Source organism: Anas platyrhynchos, chromosome 3 (genome assembly GCF_047663525.1).
Source record: "Anas platyrhynchos isolate ZD024472 breed Pekin duck chromosome 3, IASCAAS_PekinDuck_T2T, whole genome shotgun sequence".
Taxonomy (NCBI): domain Eukaryota; kingdom Metazoa; phylum Chordata; class Aves; order Anseriformes; family Anatidae; genus Anas; species Anas platyrhynchos.
In genome coordinates, this window is record NC_092589.1 from 60,698,280 (window position 1) to 60,725,103 (window position 26,824).

General features: G+C 40.8%; 1 protein-coding gene across 14 annotated transcripts in view; it reads left to right on the top strand.

Annotated features, from left to right (window-relative positions):
* The window catches only part of MAP7 (microtubule associated protein 7), a 110,568-nt gene that overhangs the window by 51,358 nt on the left and 32,386 nt on the right, over positions 1 to 26,824 (top strand). For 12 of the 14 annotated variants that reach the window (XM_027454472.3, XM_072035981.1, XM_027454466.3 and 9 more), the window contains 4 exons: positions 4,464 to 4,532; positions 9,746 to 9,823; positions 22,924 to 23,087; positions 23,923 to 24,034. In XM_027454472.3, coding sequence (XP_027310273.1) covers positions 4,464 to 4,532; positions 9,746 to 9,823; positions 22,924 to 23,087; positions 23,923 to 24,034 — 423 coding nt within the window. The remainder of the gene's footprint in view (positions 1 to 4,463; positions 4,533 to 9,745; positions 9,824 to 22,923; positions 23,088 to 23,922; positions 24,035 to 26,824) is intronic. The other 2 variants (XM_038175999.2, XM_038176001.2) reach the window with 1 other exon arrangement.

The window sequence follows — 26,824 nt, forward strand, 5'->3', positions numbered from 1 at the left end:
AGCAGGGCCCTCCTGTAGCTTGTGGTGTCTGAAAGTAAAAGAATTTTCTTGCTATCTTGTTTTGAAGGACTCTGATAACTGTTCTGTACACGTGCACTAGAGCTTACAAAAGCAAAATGGACACTGACTGTTGGTGTCCTCTTTTTACACTCAGCAAATAATCTTATGAAAAAGCATGTACAGGTCCTGAGCTGCGTGGGCTGCACCGTGTGCTTGCTGCATAAAGGGAATAAATGAAAGCAAGGAGCAGCCTTGGCTCGGCGTTCAGCTGAGGCACAGCTGGAGGAAGAAGGTCTGTCAGGAGGTGCTTGTGTCCAGGGTCAGCCCGACCCCCGGCACCATGCAGAGGTGCTAGGAAATGTTTGTCTCCAGCTGTGCTGAAGCAGATTGCCGGGCCCACTTCTCCCCAAGCTCGTCTTGTTACTGACAAGTGGATTTTGTGAAAACTATTACCTTTAACAAGCATGCATGTGTGGTGGTGTGTGTTTGTTTGTTTGTTTGTTTTTGATGCTTTTTTTTTTTGTTTTGTTTTTTTTTTTGAAGGTTTATTGTGTCCCAAATTTCGGAGGCAGAGAGCGACCATAACTTTGTCCAAACTTACTCTGAAGGCTTTGATATTAGACATCCAGTGGCATGATTTTACCTTTTATCTATCAACCAAGCTGCATGCATCTTATAAATGTTTTGGCCAACCATAGATCTTTCTGACCTATATCTCTAGAGAGATCACTGTCCTCTGTTCCTAGGTTTCCAATCTTAAAATACAAGTAGAAGATCAGCCTGGAGTGCAGGTATGGAATGAACGCAGCGCTTACTCCTAGAGCAATAAACAGCATTAAGGCATTGCTTAATATATTGCTTCGCCAAGTATATACATGGATGCTATTGATGATGCAAGGAATAAGAAACGCTAAAGATTTGCAAGATGTTTTACTGTAAATATGAAGAGTGGTATTTACATGTGTACATGTCAGCGAGGTCACGTTCATCATCTGTGGATGTCAGAAAAGACAAAAGTCAAGAGCAGTAAGAAAGCTTTCAGTTGTGTTGGACTTTGTTGCCTCTGTATCCACCGCCAGGATCCTGGCTCACATGGATTTGTCAGTAGGATAAACATTCCAGTTTTGCCATTAGAGGGAATTTCACATCCAAACTTAACTCTTTAGTCTTAAAACTTTGTGCTGTTGCTTTCAAACAGAACAGCTAGGTGCCGAATGCTCAGACTTTTAGGCTAAGCCAGGTATTTAGGAGTTAGGTGTTATTGTGGTTTGGCATCCAAGCTAGAAAACTTTGTCAGCCCTGAGCTGTATCTGCACTTTGAATGTAGCTCTCCCAACACAGCGACATTTGCGAACTGGTCAAAGTGCCAGCCAGCCATGGTTTCAGGGGACAGACTCCCTTTAGTCCCTCCTCCTCAGTCCTAGCAGGGTCTTTTCTCCTGGCTGTTTTTCACTGCTTCTGCCTCACACTCGTGGAATTAGAGCACGCAGTGGAAGGCCGTGCCCACTTCACCGCACAGCGCACCCTGTGCCCTGAGGTGTCTGAAATGGCGGACGTGTGGTGGCCACGTGCCTTGGGCTAACCTGTGTGTGTGCTCGTTCCCGTTACTGCAGCCCTGGTTCGGTTCCCCATTTCCAACACCCACAGGGTGCGGTTCTGTGAGGGGTGCTGGGTGTGCCCCGAACCTGTCACTGGTCCAAGCACCATCTTTTGTTTGTGGTCTCCAAGTGCCCCCTCACACCACATGCCATCTCTTCAGGGTGCTGCTTCTGGAGGTAGAGGCCCTGTAGCAGAGCTGCCTCTGCGCTGTGGCTGGCGGCCTTCCTCAGAGGACCAGAGCCTCAGACCCTTGCCAATGTGATAGGGCAAGCACATCAGGGTTGTATGCCTCAGAGGGGAGAAGCGAGGCAAGCATTAGGGAAAAAAAATCAGAAGAAACATCAGAAAATGCCTGGTGGGGTGGAGTGAAGAAGGCAGAGCCAGACTCCTCTCTGTGACACACAGAGACAAGACCAGAGGCACAAAACTGAAATACAGGAGATACCATTCAGACATAATTAAAACTTTTCTGCTGTGAAGAGTGGCCAAACAGTGGCACAGGTTGCCCAGAGAAGCTGTGGAGTCTCCATCCTTGGCAATGTTCAAAAACCCAATGGGGCATGGCCCGCTGTAGGCAACCCCACTTTGAGCAGAGGGATAGGCTTCGTCATCCTTTCCAGCCTCAACAACTCTGGTTCTGTAATTGTTTTCCCCCATGTATCTGCACTATTACTCAGTCTGTCTTCAACATTTTATGTTTCCAGAATGCTGCACAGAAAAATATCCTCTTATTTCTAATGCTTCTGTTAATAATCATTTTCGCTCCTTGGGAAGAGAGTAGTTCAAGATAAGCAACAGAGCAAGTACTAGGTAGTTGAATGGTGTCTCTCCTGGCATGTGTTAGGTTACTGAGTCTTGCTGGAAACAATTTTGTCAATATGTAAATTTGGATTTTAGATGCTTAGTTGTCTCTCTGATCGTCTGTTTGTGTCTTTAGACCAAGAAGTATTTTGTGTGGGAGTACACATGCACTGGCTTCTTAATACTCATGCCAGTTCTTATTCGATATCCAGCGTCATTAAAATTCATGGCTGTGCCATCTGTTCTTTTCTTCATCGCTTGTTGTGGTCCTGTGCCTATGTTCTGAAACTATGTCAAAATATTCCAAGGAAGAGTCAGAGGAAAGGAAATATGGAAGAAATGTTGCTCTGTGTAGCTAGGCTCTGCTACAAGTGTATTATCTGGATTATCTGGACACTTAAACCATTGCTTTGAAATTAAAGGAGTATCGCATAATCCGACAGTGCAGTGTTTGAGAAAAATAATGCACATGCCCTGTTGGAGGCATGCAGAGAGTCTTGTGTTAAAGCTTTTAGAAGATCAGTGCTCTCACTAATGCTCAGAAACAGTATTTTTAATATTTACAGCAGTTTCCTCTTCTATCACATGATGCACTATTCAAAGGTAAATGAGCTCACGACGTAGATTCCTCAAGCATGACAGCGGGTCTTTCTCTGAGAATATTCTAAATAGCTGTTTCAGGCAGGAGCACAGTCAGTTTCCTCCCCCAAACTAAGGTGGTACTTTCTTAGTAAGATATTATATATGTATATTTATATATAAATGCATTTACTCTGAATAAAACACTCATTTTCAGGTGTAGTTCCACCCATTTGGAACATTGAAAGGACAAAGTATGTTTTTTGATAATGGCAGATCCTACTAAGTTTAGAAGTGCCAGTGTTCAGTGCTGCTCAGGTTGTTTCACAAAAATCTGTGGCCTTGCTTATTGGTAGAATGAATCCTAAGCATGAGGCCTTTTAAAACAGCAAAGTGCTAAAATCTTTTGTTTGGCTGCCTGTTATGCCATGTTATGCCTGCTCTCATTCTGAGCTGGAATCAGTATTCATTAGGTTCAACAGCATTTTTTGTATGGATTAAAAGAGACTTAATGTAGCTGTTCCCTCCAATATAGAAGAGGATTGTCTTTTTTGTACAACTTAAAATTTCACTTTTTAAAGTGAAACTAATGCAGGAATGCTGGTTTAGGTTTTTAAAGCTAAACATTTTTTTCCAATTCTCATTCCTAGAGAGATTTTCATTTAATTGAGTGTTTAATTTTGTTTTGTTTTTTCCTCCTCTCAGCTATATCAGTGTAACTTTTTTTTTATCCTTGCTTGCAAATACTTCCTAGCTGTCTGTGGAGGGGTTTTTAGAGTTATTACAGTCTGTCTGTGCACTCATCCCAGATTGTAGTGCTCTGGAATCAAATGCTCCTGTAGTGGAGCTCTTGAAGATGAATCGTAAGCTGAGAAAATTGTGGCATCTAATTTCCTGCCTTAGTTTTCAAGTAAGTAGGTGCTAAGCCAAGGATGTGGTGGTGATCTGAAGTATGATAATGAATCTTTTCGTTTTCCTTTATAAACAGTCACTGAAAGGGCACTCAGAGCACTAGAATTCTCTCTTTCTAGGGCCTGATTAAATGTCTAATAAAAATATTAAGAAATCTCTCCTCACTGAGACTTCATTTAGGTCATAAATTGTTCTCTGTTCAGTTCTGGGTAACGGGTGCATTAGTAATTGTGAAGTCTGTGAAGTTCTTACTGGTATCTTGTACCATACCTTCAGAAACCTAGGGTATGTGAGTCACCTGTACCAACACAGTTTTCTCGCCCTGCATTGCAATATGTTTGCTCTTTCCAAGTTAGCCTGTGGTTTCATTCAGTTATTTCCACTAACTTGTTTTTATCATTGTGATCCATTCAGCTGCTTCAGGAGGGAAATTTTAGTTTAAAAATAAAATTTAAAAAAAGATCTGTTCTTTGGAAGTAGTGGTTTCCAAAGCATCACTGAGAAGGGAAAAAGAGAGGTATTGTCTAGCAATATGGTTAATTACACCTTTTTTCTTTTTTTCCTTATTTTAGCAGCTGAAGGTTCTAAAACACAAGACAAGAAATTCACTTCAGGACAAAGCAACACTGGTACTAAAACAGGTATGCCCTTCTGCATGTTTCACATTGTACAGCTATTTGCCTCAATGGTACTTTAAAAACAGAGGTCTTCCTTTTAAGGACATTTAAGACATTTTATGCTCTTATACCTCTCTTAATGTTTCAGTCAAAACTGTGACTGTTCATATTTAGTTAGGCTGGAGTCTGTGTTCACAAAGAAGCAAAAATAAAAAAGCTCCTTGTGGTTTAGTGCAGCTTAGGAATGCGAGCTGGGTAGCAAGATAAGGTTACGGAAGCCACTGTACTTGCATCTGGGCTTGCACTAGAATCTGTTGTGGACTTTCTAAAAATGCTTCTGTTAGGCTCTTCCTCGCTAATCACAAAGTATGCCATCTTCTGTAGTGTACTCTGTGCAGCAGGCAGATGTTTGTCATTTCCACACCCCACCTGATGGGTATATTGTGTGGATTTAATTCAGAGTTCACTAATGCTGCACTTACACAGTTAAGACGATGTACAAAAATGCTTAAAGTAATCCTTGATGCCATGTGTCTGTTCCATTTGCATGCTTAGACCAAGACCCAGATCACCACTGAGATACCTGTGTTTTGCCTGTGTTGCAGCATAGGTGTTTGTGCTATTGAGGGCTCAGCATGCTGTAAGGACCCCCACTTCAATTCCTGGGCAGCCTGGCAGCTCAGTTGCTGCTTCACCCTGACAGAATCTTCCCAATCCCCAGTCTGGGTGCCTTTGGACTCTGTCCCTGCAGGGGAGCAGTCCCGGTGCTGCCTGAGTTCAGCTCACCCCGTGTCAGGCAGCGCTGGCTGCAGCACCAGGAGCTGACTGCTCTCGGTCAGGCAGTGGGAAGAGCAGGAGAGAATGCATTAACGTGACCCACTTTTATGATGAAAACACAGCTCCTGGAGTTGTACAGTGTTTAATACCCATTTTATCCTGCAGTAGTTTAATCCCCATCCCTCACTTCTGAGGCGGGTGTCCTAGATGCTCCCATGCTCCCTTCATCTGTGCTGCTGTGTAGGAGGGGGTGCAAACACCTGGGCGCAGGGTTCAGCTCTGCGCCCAGCTGATCAGAGTCCCTGCCTTGAAGAGAGGATTCCTGAGAGCTGTTTTTGTCCTTTAGGCTGCATGAGAATTGTATGTCAAACATTGTTTGAGTCAGAAAGGAGAGACTGTTTGCAGCAGGAGTGACAGCTGTCATTGTAAAGGAAGTCATTGTCTGGAAGGTGTCTACAGGCTGAACAAATATTAGGATTCAAGGGAAACACAGGAAACTCTGAATGTGTGCGTGAGAGTGGGCAGGGAGCTAGACAGAGGGAAGGGTTTTTGAGATCCAAGCATGTATCTTTTCAAATAATGCTGTGGCTAACATATTTCTCCCGGCAGCTCCCCCCTGAACTAGCAAACAAGCTGGCTGTTGTTTTCCACTCTGTTTCTTTTAGTTTCAGTAGTGCGAGAAATTGGAACCCTAGGAGTCGAGGACAGAAAGGAAGTAGCCATTTGTAAGAAGAGGCTGAGAGGATTATAGATGTATGTGAAGACTGGTGGTAGTCTGAGGTAGTTTTGAAGTCACACTGAGTACAGCTGGTAGTCACTCGAGCTGTAGAGACTGGCCATATATAATTCTTACATATGATAGCTAGGTTGGAATTTTTCAAAGGTTGTAATTTCTACAAATGCCAACTGAGTTTGAGAGTTCAGTGTTAATTATCTGGAAGCTTTGAAAAGGCCATGTTTTCCTTTTCTTAATATAAGGAAGGACCAAAAAAAGACTGGCATTTCAATGCTGAATTTCTGAGGGGTGAGGAGAAAACAAACAAACAAACCAACAACAGTAAAACTATGGCACCTAAGCTACTTAAGTGGACTGGTAAAAATAAATAAATAAATTAATTAATTAATTTAAAAAAATGAACTCATGGTAAGCACTACAAGTTCACAAAAAGTGCTATTCAGGCACAGAATTTCAGCAATAGGTACAAAATTAATTTTCCCTTAGTAGAACTATAGCTTATTTAATCTCCAAATGTCCCTCTCTGGCATAATGTTAAGTATTTGTATGCTCTGTCTTACAGCTCTGCTTATGACAAACCTAGTGAAGCGTAGCGGAACAGGTTTCTGAGCATGAGTTTCCATGCTTCGCATCATAACCAGACTGCAACTTGTTGCAGCAGCATGGTCGTCCTGGAGTGTCCTCTCTAAGGCTTTGCACTCACCCAGCTATCAACCCTTTCTGTAAGAATTGAGGAATTCTGACGGGGCTCATTACAAATGACATTTCCCACTTCCTCATGCAGCAATGTAAAGCTACTGCATTATGATGAATCTGAGCTCGATGAACTTGTATGTCCTGGTATTCCCACTAAAATGCCAGTCCCCTGGTATTTGCCTGGTGGGTTCTTAACAGAGACAGGAGAAATGAAATGGGGAGCAGTCCCAGTGAACTTTCTATTTTGCAGCAATTTGAAGCTATGTACTTGGGGTCTCAGCATATCATAATGCAATTGTTTGAGTTTGGGCTTGTAGCCCAACTATGAAAACTCATCATCAAGGCCTGGGAAAGACATTTTAACTAATACTGTAAGACTTGGTCCAACTACCAGTAGAGCAAAGGCAGCATGATGGCTGGTGTGCTACAAATGTGGTTTCCTTGTGCCAATATTGATCTACTCCTTTGTGCCCCCAAATGTATTAAATATATATATTTCTTGTACTGAAAATATGCTCACATTCTGCATAGCCTGCAACTTCTCATGAATTCCTTGGTATTGTTCTAACAGCCTGGGGTGCTGGGAGGGGGGGTGGTGTGGACACTGTCAGGTGTGTGATACAGAAAAAATAATTGGATATCTTGAAACAGAATGTCAGAGGGCAGTTTTAAAAATTTATTTTATTCCTCCTATGGCTTGTAATTAGGAATTCTTAAGGGAGACCTTTTCAGTTTGCCTGTCCGTATAACCCTACTGCCTCTTTGAAGACTTGCTTCCTCTCCCCTGATTGGGAAATCTCCTCTCAAGAAAGTAGGAAAAAAACTGAAGGAAAATAGTACGTTCTGAAAGAAGTGGGATTTCATATTATTCCCCAGGGTCTCATCACTCTGTCAACTCAATGTTACACTGACTTTGCTGACAGCCCCTGAAGGGAATCCTTGTTTTCCAGGGGAATTCGTATTGGGTGTGCATTATTCCAGTAGCACTAATTACTCATGATATAGAAATTCATGTTTTGTGACTTCTGTGTGCCAGCCACAAGAGAGAAGGAATATTACTACCCTTTTGACCTGCGTCTGCATGCTGAAGAGGCTGCATGCAAGTCAGCGCGTTTCTCAATATCAACCTAATGTTAATTTCTACCGTACACTGGGCAAATCTGTGCAATGGCATGGCTAGATGGAGCTTCATAAATGGCAGCACTGTGTGCTATTTAACCAGCGTTAAAGGTTTGATCCGTAGCTGGGTGATGGATTATCTTTGGCTTTGGTGACTTGTTCACTTCTTGTACCTTTCATCGGAGCTATAATGTTTGAATGTTCTTCTTCCTACCTGCTGTGCAGTGGGATTTCTGCCAGCTGCTCTTTTCATCAATACTGACACCATTAATTGAGGCTGTATTCTCTGGCCATTGCTGAGATGGACATTTTTCACTGAAAAGAATTTAAGAGTAGCTAAACTGAAGCTAGCCGCCAGTGGAGTCTTTCATTCAAGAAGTCATCCTGATGCAGAAACTTCTGCTGGAGTATGAAATACACACTGCTGACTTTTGGCTAATTCAAATAACTGTGTAAAAGTCAGTCTAACATCCCTACTTCAGGGATTTATTTCTGCACATACATATTTTTAAACCTCATTTTTATGACATTGTTTTTCTAGTATTTTTTTCATAGGTATGCAGTCTGCACACACAAATAGGTTGACTTTACATGTTTGTGCAGACTGCTTATTTATGTATTCCTGCTGAATAATGAAAAGCATCTCAGTTATAGATATCTCTGTTTTTATGTGCACTTCCATGGTTACAGGAAGTTCCACATACTTCTTTACTTTAACATGAAATATTAAACAATATAATTCACATCCATATTAAAATAAATCGTACTGCTTCATTATACACATAAAGCTTTTTTATTTTCTATGACTTTTTGTTTGTTTGTTTCTTTGCTTGTTTTTGTTCAAAGCGGACTTTTTCAGTGCTAGTGAAAAAGCAAAAAATCAACAGCTTTCCAAGTTTAACAGAAGAAGCTAAGGATGAGTAGGAAATTAGTTTTGGCAGCATGCTGAGATGAATAAGGAGCTCAGATTTTTTTCCTGTTTGGTCTTTGGCTCCACTGCTGAGACTGGAAGTAGGATGTTAGCTGTTTAGCATTTTGTTGTTTTCCAGATAACTTATTTTGTGACACTGAGCACATGATACTTTCCAACCAAACGTGAATTTTGTAGTCAAGAATGGCTCTGACACAGATTTTTCATAGTACCCTTGGTCTTACTGCTGTGATCCAAGCGTCAAGTGGCAGATATTTTTAAACAAATTGCGGGACTAAGTCACAACTTAAAAAGATAGTTGAGGAAATTCTCTCATTCTTTACTGGTATTGCACCATTCCATGTACGTGCTGCACTGTCTTACCATGTCAGCCAGAGCTTTTGACACATGCGTGCACAAACAACATCTGTAGGAGATCAGTATCCTGCTGTCTGAGTTCTCACTCTTCAGAACTTCAACCAGAACTGCGACAGTGTTTTGAGCCGACCTGTTTTGCATGCACACTGAGCTTCTCCAGCCGTGTGGAATAGGACTGACTTGTTTTCTGAGGCAATACTGGTGGGAAGAGGGTGCTGCATTATAATTGGAGAATTTCCTCTGAATGCATTTTGGAAGGAGGTTATGGAATAATGAACAATATTTAGTCAGAGTGCTTTCAAGCAGCCAAGTTGTTTTAAGCTAGGAAAAAAAGAATCAAACATTTTCCTCATGAGTTTTCACAGGCAGCAGTCTTGCTTGGAACATTCAGGGTTACAACGTAGTCCATTTTGGGGGAGTGTTTTACATCTTGATAATTACAGCACATTTGTAGTTTCTTAATTGTTCTATATTTTTTACATAAGAGGGATTTCAGGAAATGGGATCTATTTTGAAAGTAGAATGATAACAGGTGCTTAATATTCATTCCCCTAAAAACTTGTTTATGTTGCTATTGGATTTCATACTGTATAATTAATATTCTTCTCCTTCCATTTGCAGACTACTCACCAATACTAAAGGTCGATGACAGGCAACGGCTTGCTAGAGAAAGGAGAGAAGAACGAGAAAAACAGCTAGGTAAGGCCTATTGTATTGTTTTGCTGTTGCTTTTCTTATTAACTATCATTTACATTCCATGTTTTTGCCAGTTTGCATTTAGTAGCATTCAGAAAATCGATCATGCTAGATAGGCAGTATCATTCCGGAGGGACTATTACATCTTTAAAGTAGATCTTGTAATTCATGCACATCTCGGGATTCATTGTTGCTGTACCTTTTTTATAGCTGTTACTTAATCTGAATTTTTATGAATATGTGAGAGAAGGACTCTTTGTCAGGGAGTGTAGTGATAGGACAAGGAGTAATGGCTTTAAACTAGAAGAGGATAGGTTTAGGTAAGATATTAGGATTAAATTCTTCACTGACTGGGTGGTGAGGCCTTGGCACAGGTTGCCCAGAGAAGCTGTGGTTGCCCCATCCCTGGAGGTGTTCAAGGCCAGGCTGGATGGGGCTTTGGGCAAGCTGGTCTGGTGGGAGGTGTCCCGGCCCATGGCAGGGGGATTGGAACTAAACAATCTTTAAGATCCCTTCCAACCAAACCATTTTCCCCACAACTTAATAGAGTGGTGCTTCTCCCCTCCTCAGAATATTTTGATTTTAAGTATCATGGCACACCTTCCTTTCTCATTGTTTGAGATTTAAAGATATTCAAGAGCATGCTTCAGCCATAGTCAGCCCAAGAGCTAGATATTCAGTAGCTGTTAAACACCTGATTTTCCTCATTGACATCCCTGATACAACCAGGAAAACAAACAGAATTTAACCAGGAAGTGTGTACTTCTGCATGTGAACAGCCGCAGTTGCAGAAGATGAGCCAAGGCCTTAGCTCCAAGCAGGACCGTGTTGTTGCTGGGTTAACTGATAGCAGTGCTGTGTTGCGTGCTTTACTGATGCAATTGCAGAACTGGCCAGTGTAAGCATGTCTCACCTTGCACAAGCTGCTGACCTTCTGGGTGATGACTGCGAGGCACTAGAAGTCCAAAGGAGCCTGGGCACCAGATACTGGAAAGCCTGCTGGCTATTGAAAGTGAATAGTGTTGGCAACTTCAGTGCTCCTTTGACACAGTGAGGTACTCTTCAATAAGGGAAAAGTTCCCCTCAGCCTAAGTCATCTTTCTCTGAGGCCAGTGTGGGAATTCACTCCCTTATCTCAGCATTCATTCAAGGTACAAATCGCTTTTCATTGTTATTACCTTTCTATCATGCACTAATAACCAACTCAGACTATTCTGCCATAAAATTTCCTATACTGTCTGAAGCAGTACCATACTTGTATCCCAGCTGATGGGAGAGGATGAGACACATATCCAGGGGACAGAAATTAGTCACACTGCTTAATGCATTGACTTTATGGCATTGCAGGAAAAAATACACAGAACTGTTGCTTACATTCTTAGTCATCCTTGTAAGTAACAATGCTGATGAGTTTACTTGGCAACAGGGTCTTGCCTGCTCCATGCAGTCTTTCCCTAGCAATACATCTAGGGTGAGCTAGAAGCAGCTTCAGGAAAGCTGCAAAAGAAAAGAAGGGTTATTTAATGCTCCAGAGGAACTAGCCATACTTCAAAACATCCAGTTTCTCTTTTAACATGTGATAATATGTGCAGGGATCAGACTCTCAGAAGAGCTGCTATTAGAGTTACTTGGATTTCTTTTTGGCAATGATGTCAGAAATATCTAGGTGCTGAGACCTTTCCCCAGACTTCTTATCTTTTGCTTAGTTTGTGTATGTGTTAGATCCTGTTTCATTATGGCTGGTTAATACATCTGGAGAGAGCTTGCTTGGAACTTCAGATACTGGGATTAGTCAGCTTGTCAGCAGCATAACTGAGGATTAAGCAAGCAGTTGCTCAGTAGCACTGAGAGCATGCCCACCCCCACTCTCTGGTGCACCGAAAGTATAAATCTTGTAAAATGATAAAAGGAAGAGAGGCTGCTGCCCCTTAGCTACACAGCAGCAGAATGTGGCAATGTAGAGAACATTTCCATGTTGCAAATCAAGGAGTATTTGATGTTACGGTCAGTGGGAAATTCAAACAAAATATATTTTTTCCCAGTCTCTTCAAATTGATTTGCATCAGAGGAGAATGAAAACAGTTCTCAAATAATGCATATGTGAGTAACCACGCTGTGTCAGCCCAGATGATGTAGGTAATGATGATACCCTGTAAGGTAATCATTTTGTAATTTTTATTTATTTATTTTTACATGCTGGGCTTTCCAGTATGGGAACAGCTGTCAGGACCCACCTTCCTCCACCTACTGGATTATGGCTTGAATCATTTTTAAAGGCATATACAATAACCTTGAAATAGCTGAGCTTTTTTGTCCTAAAATATAAGCATAGAAACAATACCTCACTCTATATACAATACTCTTCAGATGTCATTTTTCATTCTTGTGCTGATGTGATTCTTTTTTTCCAGTTAGAACCATAGAACCACAGAATGGTTTGGGTTGGAAGGGACCTCAAAGACCATCTAATTCCAACCCCTGCCATGGCAGGGACACCTACCACCAGACCAGGTTGCCCAAAGCCCCATCCAGCCTGGCCTTGAACACCTCCAGGGATGGGGCATCCACAGCTTCTCTGGGCAGCCTGTACTAGGGCCTCACCAGCCTCACAGTGAAGATTATCTTCCTAATATCTGTTCTAATCCTACCCTCTTTTAATTTAAAGCCATTACTCCTCGTCCTATCACCGCACTCCTTGACAGAGTCCCTCCCCAGCTTTCCTGTAGGACCCCCCTTTAGGTGCTAGAAGGTCTCTGTAAGGTCTGTCTGGAACCTTCTCCTCTCAGGCTGAACAACCCCAACTCCCTCAGCCTGCCTTCACAGGAGAGGCACTCCAGCCCTCAGATCATCCGCATGGCCCTCCTCTGAACTCGCTCTAATCCTTCCATGTCCTTGTGCTGGGGCCCCAGAGCTGAACACAGTGCTCCAGGTGGGGCCTCACAAGAGCAGAGCAGAGGGGGACAATCCCCTCCCTCACCCTGCTGGCCACACTTAATCATAGAATCATAGAATATCCTGAGTTGGAAGGGACCCTTAAGGATCATCAAGTCCAACTCTTGACACCACACAGGTCTACCCAAGTTCAGACCATGTGACTAAGTGCACAGTCCAATCACTTCTTTTGATGCAGCCCAGGATATGGTTGGCTTTCTGGGCAGCAAGCGTACCTTGCTGGCTCATGCTGAGCTCATCAGCCAACACCCCCAGGTCCTTCTCCCCAGGGCTGCTCTCAATCCATTCTCCACCCAGCCTGTATTTGTGCCTGGGATTGCCTCAACACAGATGCAACACCTTGCACTTGGCCTTGTTGAACTCCATGAGGTTCACACAGGTCCACCTCTTCGGCCTGCCTAGGTCCCTCTGGATGGCATCCCTTCCCTCCAGTGTGTCGACTGTACCACACAGCTTGGTGTCAGTGGCCAACTTTTTGAGGGTGCCCTCAATCCCACTGTCCATGTCACGCACAAAGATGTTAATTAGCAGTGTCCTTTAAGAGGTTGCAAACACTGTGTAGTTGGACATGCAAAAGCATCACTTTATGATGGGGTGCACTGCACAAGCACTGTTTAGACCCTTCCCCACCCTATACTTTTGAGGTCTTGTATTAAAATGCCATCAGTCTCATGGTCGGGGATAAAAATAAAATAAAATAAAAAGTTCTGTTCTAGGTGGCCTTTCTTGAGAAACAGAATGTCTTTATTCCCATTTTCTAGTTTCCGTAATTTTGTAGAACTGTATTGTAACACCAGCCATAATTATGCTTCTTTTTCAAACCTGGAGAGCCCTGGTTTATTGCCATCTACACCATAATAGCATTAATGACCTTCCTCTGGGACATGTTTTAACTTTGTACTAGCCATGCATGCATTGCTAGGCTTGTTTTTGGAGGCAAGAGGAAATCTTTGTTTCTGGCTTGCTCAAGTGGGTAATATGACAAGATGTTTAGGACAGGATGTCCTAAAAATCTGCTCCTGGAGTTGAGGTTGATGGTGTATATATATAGACTTAGACCCTTCAGGTTCCAGAACAAATGAAGGTTACTGGCCCATTTTAATTAATTTATCATAGATGATACTGCCATGCTTTGATTTTTTCCCCCCTCAGGTTTGTTTCTCGTGTTGTAATGATGTTTTGCTGTAGGATTGGGAGAGATGCTTTCCTTTAGTTTTCCTGACCTCTGATTTCCTAGAAACTGACAAATGAACATTTGTTACTGGAATGATGTGACTTCCCGTGAGAAACATTTCATTTTGTGTCACATAAAAGCAACATTAAACTGTAGGTTTTTTGTTTTTTGTTTGTTTTTTAAATAAGTTGATGTGGAATCCTTCATTCCTAAAAGGGAGAGTTCTGCACATCCCCATGATGTATGAGTGTCTTGTGTCCTTGCGTGAAGAATTCTCTTGAACTAACAAGAAAATTGAAAGTTGTGTTGTACTTTCATCTGTATACTTGTCTGCAAACATGATTTAGGAGCTGTCTCTTGAGATTTGTGTTCTAGTACGGCGAAGCAGAGATCTTTACAATGGCATGCAAGCTTCATTTTTCAGTGCAGAGCCTAGATAATCAGTCATTCATGTCATGTGAACCATAGCAAAGAAAAATCTATGCTACGTTAAATATCAGGTTTCTTAAAGTTGTATAAATGTGTGTCTTGCTGAAAGAATAGAGTTGGATTTTGGTAATATTTGAACATTTGCCATACAACAGTAAAACATAGGAAAGAAGGGATCTTTTTTTTCTATAGAATTAGAAGTTGAATTTAAACTTAATTAGTTTTTTTTGTTTGTTTGTTTGTTTGTTTTGTTTTGTTTTATTCAGGGGATCTGCCAAGTTTAGCCAAAGTTGAGACTTTGAGTCACCTCAAGAGAAATTATTTTTATTCCCCAAAGAAGGGAATAAAAATAATTTGTGTGTTCACTTCTATAAGTGATGGTAGTGATCTGTAAGGCATTTGTTTCAGCAGCTTGAGCAGCAGGGAATCGTATCATTTATCTTCTCTTGAAAATTAATTTGCTCACTCCTCCTGGTGCTATCATATGGAGTACTAGTTTTATTGGTTTGGTGTTTGTTTACTGGGCAATATTCTGATATTATGGGAGAAGGGGGGTTGATTTGAGCCTTATTTCCACTCTTGCTTACTATATACCTTTAATTTTTGTTCAAGTTCTGCTGTACAGTTGTTGATGTGGCTTTCACCATGGTGTAATGGGTCAATGTGCTCTGCACTCTTGAGGATTTGCTTGCATCTAGCAGTAGTATTTTAGCTGTGTTATTTCACTTATCACACTTATCACACTTGGGGGTCTGAGTACCTGTTTTCTTTTCAGTTAAAGTTAAGAGAGTAGAAAAAATGAGTTCTGTCATCTTTGTTGTCCATGTACGTGCAGCATTTATACATATAATAATTTTGTGTGTGTGTATATATATATGTGTGTATATATATATATATATATATATAATTACTTCACTATAGGGTATACACTGCTTTTGAAAAGCCATCCCCAAACTTTCAAAAGGTGACCACCTTGGCTTTTTCTGCGTGTGACTCATGTTTCCCATGACTAATAAGCTGCATCATTTTTTTCAGCTATTTTCCCTCTGAGAATTGCCTTTTCACGTGGGCAGAAATGAAGCATGGCTGCTAAGCCATTACTTTAATTTTTTTATTCCCCTGACCATGTGGTAATGTTTGTATTACTTGTTGATATGCAAATACAGACCTTTAAAAGACTGTTAGGTTAATCTTTATGTGATTATATAAACAATGCTTTCACTGTGTCCCAGGCTCTTCAGAAGCCATATTTTCATTCTGTGCTGTTTCTGCTAGCACTCCTTCCCACAGTGTGCACAAAGTCAACACCCACCCTTTAAAATACAAATACTGCATCTGTGTGACACCAACCCTCTTGGGTCTTGTGAGATGGGAATGCCAGGAGGGGCTGTGGTCAGTAAGGGCATGACCCGCCAAACGGAGCTGTTCGTAGAGGGCAGGGCGAGGGGAGCTGTCGTGCTCATCTTGGCTCCAGCCCAGCACGATGGTTTCATCCTTGCTTTAGATCAGTGTCAGGCTGTGCTTGCCACTCTTGGCAGTGCCTGACACTTGTCAGGGGTGTTTTGTGGAACAAACCATAGTAGAGAGCCTGGTCAAAGTGGTCAAAATTTTAATAAAAGCTAATGCTTCTTTTCACAGAGAGCCTCACTCTTGGCATTGACACATTGGCTGCATCTTACTGGCAAACTGAACGGTGGTGAAGAGCATTCCCCAGCATTAAAACTTAATTGTTCCTGATACTAAACTGTTTGTTCCTGGCAGGGTTTTGGTTCCAGCCAACTCTTCTAGCTGATTCCCAGACAAGGTTTGGGAATTGGCAGAGAAAGTCCCTGGGCTTTTCCTACTGTATTTTGAATACTGTCACCAATTTGAAGGTAAAGGTTTAGTAGCAGGGATGAGTTACTCCATGCCGGTTGGTCTTTGGGCACATTTGTTAGCCTAGACCTGGTTCTTAATAACTGGAAAAAGAAATAAAGGAAAATATTTTTCTACAGGGAAAGTTACTGGGATTTTAAAATGGTTTTAATTCTGACAGCCTGAAATAATGTTGTACAGTATCTTAGTCCCTGATTCTTGAGCAAACTGTTTTAAGTCTTACATCTATGCATATTTTATCTACACTAATCCTGCTTAGACGCTGACCCTTTTCATCACAACTGTAATCCTAACAAGGACATACGGCTGGTTTAGTTTCTGGCTCTGGGAACAAAAGAAGGTAATCATGCCACCCAAGTTAACTTTTAACCTAAGGAAAAGTTGTATTCATCTTAGGTTTTAGAATGTGTTTGAGCTTCAGGTTGGCTAGATCCATTGCAATCATAATACCAACAGTGTATAAGCACTGAAATAATATTTAAAGGATCACACTATGCTATGTGTTCTTGTCCCAACTGAAAATGATCATTGGCACAATATCACATCAGTAAAAATTATAAATCTGTTGGTGAATTTTTCTTGGCTTATTTTGTTCTCTGATGGTGAGGGACAAAACTTTCTCCCAATTTCCACAATCAGAAGCCCCACAGAAACTGTGAGGCAGTGGCATTAGTTAGCATCTGAATCATTTTGGGATGTCCTCAGAGGTTCTGAGAGTGCCAGAAGGGTTGATAAGACCAAAAAAAAAAAAAAAAACAAAACACTATTTTTAAGGAAGATTAGTTTAAAAATTTCTGTGCTGTATGTCCCTCAGAGCGTGGCTACCAGGGAGAGGCTGGCTTAGCGAATGTGACATTAACTTCAGCTGTAATTACAGTTCTGAAGTTCACCTTTTAATTCAGTCAGTCAGCCATTTCTGTGGACCGCTGGAACATTCCCCTTTTTGGGTAGGGTTAAAGCAACACCGATCCATTTTTCTGCTAAGGCAGCAAGGAGGGGATCACAGTCTCAGGCAGCGCGGAGCGGGCAGCCAGGAAATGTGAAGCAGTGGTCAGAGGAGAAAGCTACTGCTGAGGTGAGTGTTGTGAAGTCAGGAAAGAAGGCTGGAAAGCTTGGCAAGGACTATGAGCTCTCTAGTCAGGTAAGCTGTCTGTCCAAGGTGAGCGCAAAAGGCAGGCTGAGAAGGGGCAGTGCTGATCTGCCCTCGTTATAGGCAGTAACCAGAAGAAAAAGGGCTGAAGCGAGATGACAGCAGAAGGGCCGGCACAAGGGGAGCTGGGAGGACATCCAGTTGTTCCACATGGACAAGCAGAAAATAGAAGCTTTGACACCTCATGCATGCTCCTCTTTCCCTCGCAGTCTAAAGCCCTGCAAAGCATGGCACACTGCATGCCTGAAACCGGATCAGGGAAAGGTGCTACAGAATGTGTTACACAAAAGAAATGTGTGTGGTTTGTAGTTAACTGAGCATCTCCTGCATTAAATTAGTTAATTACAGTGTAAAGTTGACTGGTTTCAAGTCTTGCATGTCTTTTACTATTGAAATATTTCTTTCAGGATTAATCTTGTTTTTCTTTTGCTCAGTTATTTTGCTACTTCAGAATGAGGTGCCAGAAGCGTGGTCTCATTATGTTCCCTTGTAGTCTAATCCAGCAGTACTCGTTTGCAAACAAGCAGAAGGTATTAACCACATGTCTAGGGCTCAGTTTCTAAATCCTGTTTTTATGCTCTAATTTCATGTCCTTGTATCGCACGACTGCATTCCAAGCTATAGATTGCACTGAGTAAAGAGAGAAAGCCAAGGTGTGAATTCTCTTTTCTACTTTCCAGTTTTAACTGATTCATGCTCCTCTGCTACTTAAGCTTTCAGCACACAGATACTATTTGAATGACGACTGAGCTTCCTTTAAATGATTCTTGCATGTTGTCAATGAGTGTTGATATAGGGCTCAGCCCCAAGAAGAAGCCTTTTCTTTGAACTGTGTCCCTTGCTGGAGTCCAGGATTGGGTCAGCTCTTAGTATAGTTCTTAGCGCAAGTTCTTTAAGAGCGACCATAAAACTGGGTATTTTCCCCTTCCACATCCTGGAAATCAGCTGCTCTTCCAAGTTGGTTGGACCTTTTAGAGATATCTTCTGTTTCCTCCAGGCTCATCCACTGCTTCTATCTGCCTGCAAGTTATATGATATATGTGTCCCTATCCATGAAACACAGAAGCACACCTGTGCATTCAGAGTAGGACTTAACATTGTTTATCCTAGAATAGGCTTTTTTTTTTTTAACCCTTGTGTAAACTTTTACCTCTCCTTTACCTTACTTTTTTTTTTTTTTTTAATTTCTGTCTTGGGTAGCTGGACAAAAGTTTCTGCAAATTCGTATATAGGTTCATGAGAATGAAATAAAAAATATATTTTGAACTCAATTTTCCTTCATTTTTTCCCGAAGAAATCATCACACACCTCAGGATATTAATTTGTCACTGTATATACCTGCTTTGTAGATGGCAAGAACTGGGTCTTAAGTTTATGCAAGAATAACAGCAGTGCAACCAGGAAGCAGTGAAAATGAGAGACGTGTGTTTCTGGCTCTAATAAGAGAAAATTAGGAATTAATACCTCAAAAGAATAAAAACAAGACTCTGTTTCTATATCTGTGAAAAAGGTAAATTATTGAAAATAGATGTTATATTTTCTATCAGAAAACAGGTGTGTTTGTATCATAAATCATGGTTATATGTACCAGTTAAACACTTTGTCCGAGCATAAAATTCGCAGTTTCCTCATGTTAACAGATGGATGTATCTATTGTCTGTTGCCTTTTGCCTGTGTCTTGGAGGTTTATTTGAATTTTTTTTTTCTGTTATAATTTATTCCAGCCTAAAATTTCTATTTGTTTTTGTAATCCATCTCTAATTTATGGTTCTGTTATTGAGCAGTTTTTCCTTATCAAAAAGCATGAGTTTATTACCTCTTCTGCTAGGTGCAGAGAGTCAAAGAGGAGTGTTACTATCCAGAGGTTTGGTGTTCTGATTGTCTTCCCAGCAGTGAGAGTGTGTGTAAAAGTTAACTCTTTTACATACTAAAACATAAAAATATTTGAAGCCTTTCTCTTCCTGAATTACTTCCTAAAAGCTCAAGTATGCTAATTTCATTACTTTTTCTAAACGACATGACAGGCCGAAGCCTACAGAAACAATCATAAATAGTATCCCAGGAAGGTCTGACATTAGTGACAACAGATGGAACAAATAATCTCCACATTTTTATCGGGCAAATCTGTGTTCCAGTGGCATCAGTTAAGAAGTTTATCTTTGCTTCCCTTAATTTCTCATATCCTTCAGGAAGAGCTTTATTTTCTGTAGATAACCAAGGAGCCTTTCCCTGCTGTGTTGCCATCGTAAGCAGATTCCAGGCATGGAAGGTTCAGGGTGATCTCAGAAGCTGTGGAAGTTTGGCCCATAGGATTGTGTTGTCTTGATATGCTCGCTGGACTTCTGGGACTCCTGGGTAAAAGCCAACACGCTGCAGCTACGTAGACTTTGACAACATCTGCATGTGTTCGTGATCTCAGCATATGCTGACAGAAGCCATATTTCACAACTTTCCTTTGAGGTCGGTTTGCATTAGCCTGGTGTCAGCATCGATGAGCTCTGTCTCTGCACTTACTGCACTGGCCTGCTGTTAAATTCGGCAAACTGCCAGAGCTGTGGCTGGGGCGAGGGGAGCTCGGGTGGGCTGTGCTGCCCCACAGCCCTGCTGCTTGCCTGAGGCGTCCTGTGACAGCAGAACCCAGCAAACACCTTTGACAGTACGTCTGCCCTGGCCGACAGCTCTGTACCTGGACCAGCCACAATTAAAACTGGCAGAACGAAAAAGACTTGGAAGAAACCCAGCTTTAACCAGGTTGTTTCCGTGGCCCGTCTGATCTCAGTCCTGTGAGCAATGCTGTCAGCCTGGAGGAGGGCGACTGCTGCTCCCTTTGGGGGCAGCCAACATTTCAGTTAAAATGGTCATGAAGTCTCACCAGAAAAATTAAAAGTATACTATTTTAAAAGGTTTTCAGTGGGGAGATCTCAAGTAGTAATAGTGTTAATTTCTCTGAAATTTTCATCAAAGATTCAGGAGAAAGGAAGAGTTCACATATGATGTTTGCAGCACAGAGTTCACAGCTTTAGTTTTATTCTTTTCTTTTTCCCTCTAAATGTAACCTCTTTAGAAATGTCTTTTGCCACCTTGTAAATGGTATTAATGGCAAGTGGTTGTGTTTAGTTTTATTTTTTGAAGAAGTGTAGTCAGTTGAACTCAGTCACCACTTGTAGTGCATCTTTTCCTGATTTTCTGAAGAAAACAAGATAAATGCACGTGGAGTACATGAAAATAACAGTACAATTCTGATGCAGCTGCCTGTTCTTGGACTGACCCTCTTATACAATCCAGCCGTGCAGAGACTAATCGGCAGAGGAAGCTTTCAAAAATCTCTGCACCCTGCTGACAGGGTCACAGCCGTTCTGCCCAAGACGTTGGCTAGCTAAGTCAGGCTGTTAAGCAGGAGGTAAAGACAGAAAGAGGAGACTACCTCCAAGGTGACAACTCTTACACTTCAGTTCTTCAGGATGTAGCCCAAACTGTTGGAAAAGGTGGGCTGTATCCCTTTGCTCAGTCTTCTCCGGACCTTTTCCGGGCAATAGAAAGCATCATAACAGCTCATGTAGTCCAAGGAGAAAGGTAAACTGTAATGAGGCCACCTCTTTGTCCATCCATGCTCTTGATGAGCTATTGGATAAGATAAGGGCAGCAGATGCATGCAGGTTAATCCTACATTTGGAACACTGATTTTGGGTCTACTTTGTTATGTTGTAAGGCTTTAATATAGAAGGAGGAGCTTTTGCAGGTTTCAGTTGGACTGGAAACTGCTTTTCTGCCGTGCTCTCCTATTTTCAGCCTTAGCTGGCAGTTCAGATTGCCACTCCAAATCACTTCACTAAGTTAGCATAGAAAATTACTTCTATAAATCTTCTACTGGCTCTTGCATCAGCATTTTGCATCTGTAGGTGTCAATTTTCTCAACTATTTTTAGTAATTATCTAAGCAACTGCGAGTTTCTTTATCTGTAATAATTCTGGCTATGTTAGTTTATTAAATTGCCTGCAAATATCTGTCTGAACTTTCATTCATCTTGCCTAGGGGATGTCTTCTGTCTGACAGTAGCTGTTGCACAGACATCTCTTTGCCAGCCTGTATTGCTCATGCTATCTGCTTTTCTCAGGAAAGCATTTGAAATCTGAAATGTTAAAAGAGATATTTTCAAAATATGAACTTGTCTTCCTGGGATGGAGGTTTTCAAGAGACTGTGGACATGAGGTTTAGAGTATAGTCTAAATTCTTTATCAGGTGAGAAGGGATGTGTTTGAGGAGGCAGGAACACGCATTAGAGGAATTTGGTGAAGATAACTGCTGGACTTATAAGAATTGATAGCAATGTCTGTTCTGAACACCTAGAATCAGTTTGTTTGTTTGTTTTATTTGGTTTTTGTATGCTGTTAAACAACACAAAGCTCTGCTAAGTAAAGGCTAGAGTTGCTGTCCTAGAGTATAGGATTGTAAAAATAGGCTGCTTTTTCAAGACTGAATTTAAAAAATGCTGCCTCAGTCTAAGGAAAAAAAAATCCTTACCTTGGTAATTGAAAGGTTTTTTGAAACTGCTTTCCTGATTTCCTGCTTCTGCTGCATTATCAATGAATTCCTTTGCATTATTTTCTCTTGGGGTTCTTGGTGGTTTTGTTTTGTTTTGTTTTTTCTTGTGAAAAATGTATTTCTTTACATGCATTTATATGTATTCCTGTATTCCCATCTGTCAGTTTGTGAAGATCAAGAAGTATGCCATTTAAAAAAAAAAAAAAAAAAAGGCAAGAATTTTTTAAAACAGTAATTTCTGGGACCTAAAGCTTTCAGGGCAGAGGGAGGTCCAGTGTACCATATGTAACTGCTTTAATGTGCACTACAATTTGAGCATGAGTTCCATGAGAAGTCATACCTTCACAAACATTCAGAGCCCGATGGGGAGTAAAAGTCCTCATGTATAGTGCATCTTGATTTATCTTGATTTGTGCTTCTGTAATGTTGTCCAGAGCTCTGCGGCAGTGGAGGTATGTGACAGATTAAAGCTCACTTTTAGTCTGATTTCTTTGGCTGTTTCCTTCTGGTTAGCTGTTGGTACAGGTAACAGTCCAGGTATTGCAATTATCACCCCAACCACTTCTATCAAAAGAGATCTGCACTGATCACTAAAGGTATATAGTGGTGCTAGGGTTTCGTCTTTCTTTTTGCGGTGAAAGATTACAGCAAACTAGCATGGTTTGTACAACAGAAGTGTGTTCACATATATCTGACTTAAGTACTTATGTATTTTAAGACATCCTTGCTTGCACACAGAAACTGTGTGCTTAAATAATTTGACCATTTCTGGAGGTAGTTCATAGTAATTAAATTTAAATTGAATTAAATGAATGTGTGATCAGTGTAAATGAATTTTTAACACATGAAAATAGTTTAGGAAATTAAGTATGTCTTAAGAAAAGAAGTTCAAAGCTTTTTTCTTCAAAAGTTATTCAGATTTTATTAAATATTTCATCACATACTGCATGTTAATATTTTTATTTCTGATTTTTCTCGTAGCTGCAAGAGAATCCATCTGGTTAGAAAGAGAAGAGAGAGCTCGGCAACATTATGAAAAACACCTAGAGGAGCGCAAAAAGAAGCTAGAAGAGCAGAGATTAAAGGAAGAGAGAAGGCGAGCTGCCGTAGAAGAAAAGCGAAGACAGAGATTAGAAGAAGATAAGGTAAAAAGGAACGTCATGAGAACACTTTTCAACTTGCTTTCATTGTAAGATATGGTACCATCAAAATTTTTCTTTTAAACTTAACAGCAAGAACGTAATGTAAGCCATGGTCAGTATGAGAGAGAACTCAGAAGAGGATTTTATTAAGCCTTACAGGCACAGATACCGCTTTTTCAAGTGCCCTTTGTGAATCTGTTGCAGTGAAGTTGAGCGTATCTGGGTTGTAGCATGTGGCACTACTCAAAACTTCCACAGAAAAATACAAATTATGTGGTTCCTGTATGGTTGTGGGCTAATTTGTAGCCATTTGGTATACGGGTATTTATGTCTTAGTGACCTTCTAACATCCTTCAAGACAGTGAGTGTGTCTATAAAATAGACTATTGGCTGATTTGTTCCAATTAAGCAGGGAACTGCTTGCGGTGTGATCTTAGGTAAGTCAGCTCATCCTTGCATTTTTTGTTCCTTCTCTCTCACTGTCCTAGTATTTAGTTGGTGAGAGATTCAAGGTGGGAAGTAACCCTGGTGTGTGTTTGTGCAGCAGTTGCCATAATAGGGCCACTGTTTTTTCTCTGCAATTCTACTTAAGTTGGCAACACACCGTACATTTTCAAAATTACAGTTAATAGTTCAATTTATTTCTGGCTTAATTATTGCTTAATCCTGTTCTAGAATTAGGTTGGTTCATCTGAGTGTGTCTTACCAGACAGCGCATGAGCTTGAGCACAACTCCAAGATGCCTGTGAAGTTTAGTCCATGGGGAGGGTAGCAGCATTTGAGAGGGTGAATTTTAAAACCCAGTGGTATCCAAATGTATTATCCTGTTGTACTCAAGGAACGACATGAAGCTGTTGTACGTCGCACAATTGAAAGAAGCCAGAAGCCAAAACAAAAGCAAAACAGGTGGTCCTGGGGAGGAGCGCTACATAACCGCATTAATAACACAGGTAAAGAGGGAGGCCTGGTTTGTTAGCCAGTTTCCCTGCCCTGCCAGTTAAAAGGAATTTACTTTGCTTCTTTTAAAAAGACGGATGATTCAGTGTATGCTAGTTTTAATTCTCCACTCTTGATTTTATTATCGCTAGCAATGGCATGTTTCTGAGATTCTTGTGTAGTAAAAACATAACAAGGACAAATTTGAACATAACTTAAAAGTTTGTTTCAGGATTTGACTAATTCCATAATTCTACTTTGCTACAGCTTCTCGCTTCTGCTGCTTTGCTGTTGTTTGTGTGTCTGTGTTGGTGTGCTTGTGCTATGTCAGTTTTGTGATATGAGCTACTGTGTGCCAATGTTAAATATCATGGCTCAAAAAATAGTTCTGCTGGAAATGACCAAATACTGATATTAAAACAAGCCAAGGAAGAAAATTTATTCTTTGTGATAAGCTATCTGTGCCTTGTACAGCTATTCGAGGAGACTGGAAAAGGCCCCCTTTTCCCTAGAAAAGCTTAGATGGGCAAATTAAATGAATTTTTGCTGTATGCTTCATTCCTCAATTATCTTCTGTAACTGAATCTGCCAGTCATTAATTTATATATGCCCTATTAAGTAAGACTAGCCCAAAAGAGAGAACATCCTATATTTCTTTCACCAGAAAGGGATACTTAAAAAGAAAAGAGAACTCTTCTCTTCCTACTCTAACATGTACATTTAAATGCATGCAGCCTTTCATTAAGGAGGGGGAAAATGCTGAGAAAAGAATAGTCTGAAATCTAATTTGTCATATATAAGCTCAATAAACAGTTGTTTTCATAAAAAGTTTTTTTTTTTGTTTTGTTTTGTTTTGTTTTGCTTAACTCTGTATAACTTGATTTTTATTTTCTTTACTTGGAAAATCATTGTCTTGCATTCTGTCCCTAGGTTATTTTTTTGAATCATCATTCACCTTTCTCGATTTAGCAGGCCTGGAGCACCACTTCAGATCTCTGGGTGGTGCTAGAAAACCTGGTACATAATCACTGTGGTTTGTTGATTCCTTTACCCATAGCTAGTTCTCAGGAAATGAGATCATCAGTAACTAAACCACCCTCATGTAGTTGCGATGCATGCTTAACATCATGTCGATAGACTAGAACTGTTGTTAGTCCCAGATTTTGTTGTTGTTACTATTCATTTTTAATATGGAGAGTTATTAATGGCTGACTCTAAAGATCTGGCACAATTCACCAACATGATATGTAATATTCTGTCTACTGCAATTCAAGGAGACCCAATTTAAATCTTTTGTGTTGTTTTTTTTTCCTCTAAAATGTTTTTGGCATACTACACATCATGCTTACTCTGCACGTGAAGACATAAAACCAGCTGCTTTGATGCATACGTTGCTCAGTTTTTTAATAACAAGAAACCAGCAGTCTTCTAGGCAACAGACTGCATTTGGCCTGTTCTACATTCATAGGTGTCCTGTTGCCAACATGTGCACGCAAATCCTCGTGCTGAATTTCGTTCACTTGAACAGTGCTCATAGATCCAAGAGAAATGTCGGCATGCCAAATGCAAGTGCTGATTTTCATACAGTCATTTGTCAGCTTCTGAAAGTTGTTTTATGCAGTATATCCTCTAAGCCAAATGTAGAATTTTTTTTCTCCTGGACTGATCTACTCTATATCCTCTCAGATATAGATTAGGTATCAGAGATCAAAATATAAATCCCATTTCTCACAAATACAGTTCTGACCAAGTTCTGTGACATGTGAGGCCCATGTATCCTGTCTCCAGTACTGAACAACACACAACACTTATAGATCAATGCAAAATAAACTTGCCAGCCTACAGAGGTCTTGTTCATATCCATAATAATTATGTTTTTCCTTTTAAAACCCATTTCTGAATTTTCATCCCCCCTTCCGTTACCTACTTTGCTAGTTCTGAACACTCACTGAGTCATCCTAACATTAGATAAAGTGAGTAAATGATCACATGGGATAGCGGAGAATCTTTCTTTCTTTCCCCCAGCCAGTTACAGTGAGTCCTATGTAGTTCATAGACCTGGGGAGAGTAAAGGCAGTTTTCATGCACTGTATTTCTATGCATTTTTCTCTACCTACAGTGAATACACTTTAATCCACTAGATGAAACAGTTAAATAAAATGTCGATGTACTTGTCATAAACTATTGCAGATAATCCTTCAGCGTCCTCCTCCTTAATGTTATCGGTGCCCTGCTCTTGTGTCTGCTTCCAAAACAGTATGTGGATGTATCTGTGGATACCCAGAATATGAATCAGCGGAGCATTTAGGCACGTGCTCAAGCCTCACTGGATTTCAGCGTGGTTAAATGCTTCATTGAGTACCACTGAGGCTCAGTACATGCAAAAATGTAAGCAAAAGGAGAATGAGCTCTCCCAGCATCTTCCAGTTGCCATATCTCTGAATAGACATTTGCAGTAGAAGATATTTAGTTGGTGCAATTAGCTCTTTTTTGAGGGAGAAGAGAAAGCATGTAGCTGGACTGTTCAGCTCATTCTTCCTCTTTGGTCCTTTCTAACAACTTTCCATGGCACATACACACATGCACAAAGCACGTATGATCTACATTCTTGAAGGAGCCATCATCCTCCCAACAGGGTGCAGATGCTGACTCTGCAGCAATTGCACAGGCAAATGCTGTAATGCTGCTCTAAAATGCAGAGAGACTAAAAGCAAAATAACTCCCTTTAGTATTATATACCAAGTGTGCATCACAAGAAGTCTGTAGCCTTCTACAGAGATTCGTTTTCTTTATCTGTGTGTAGT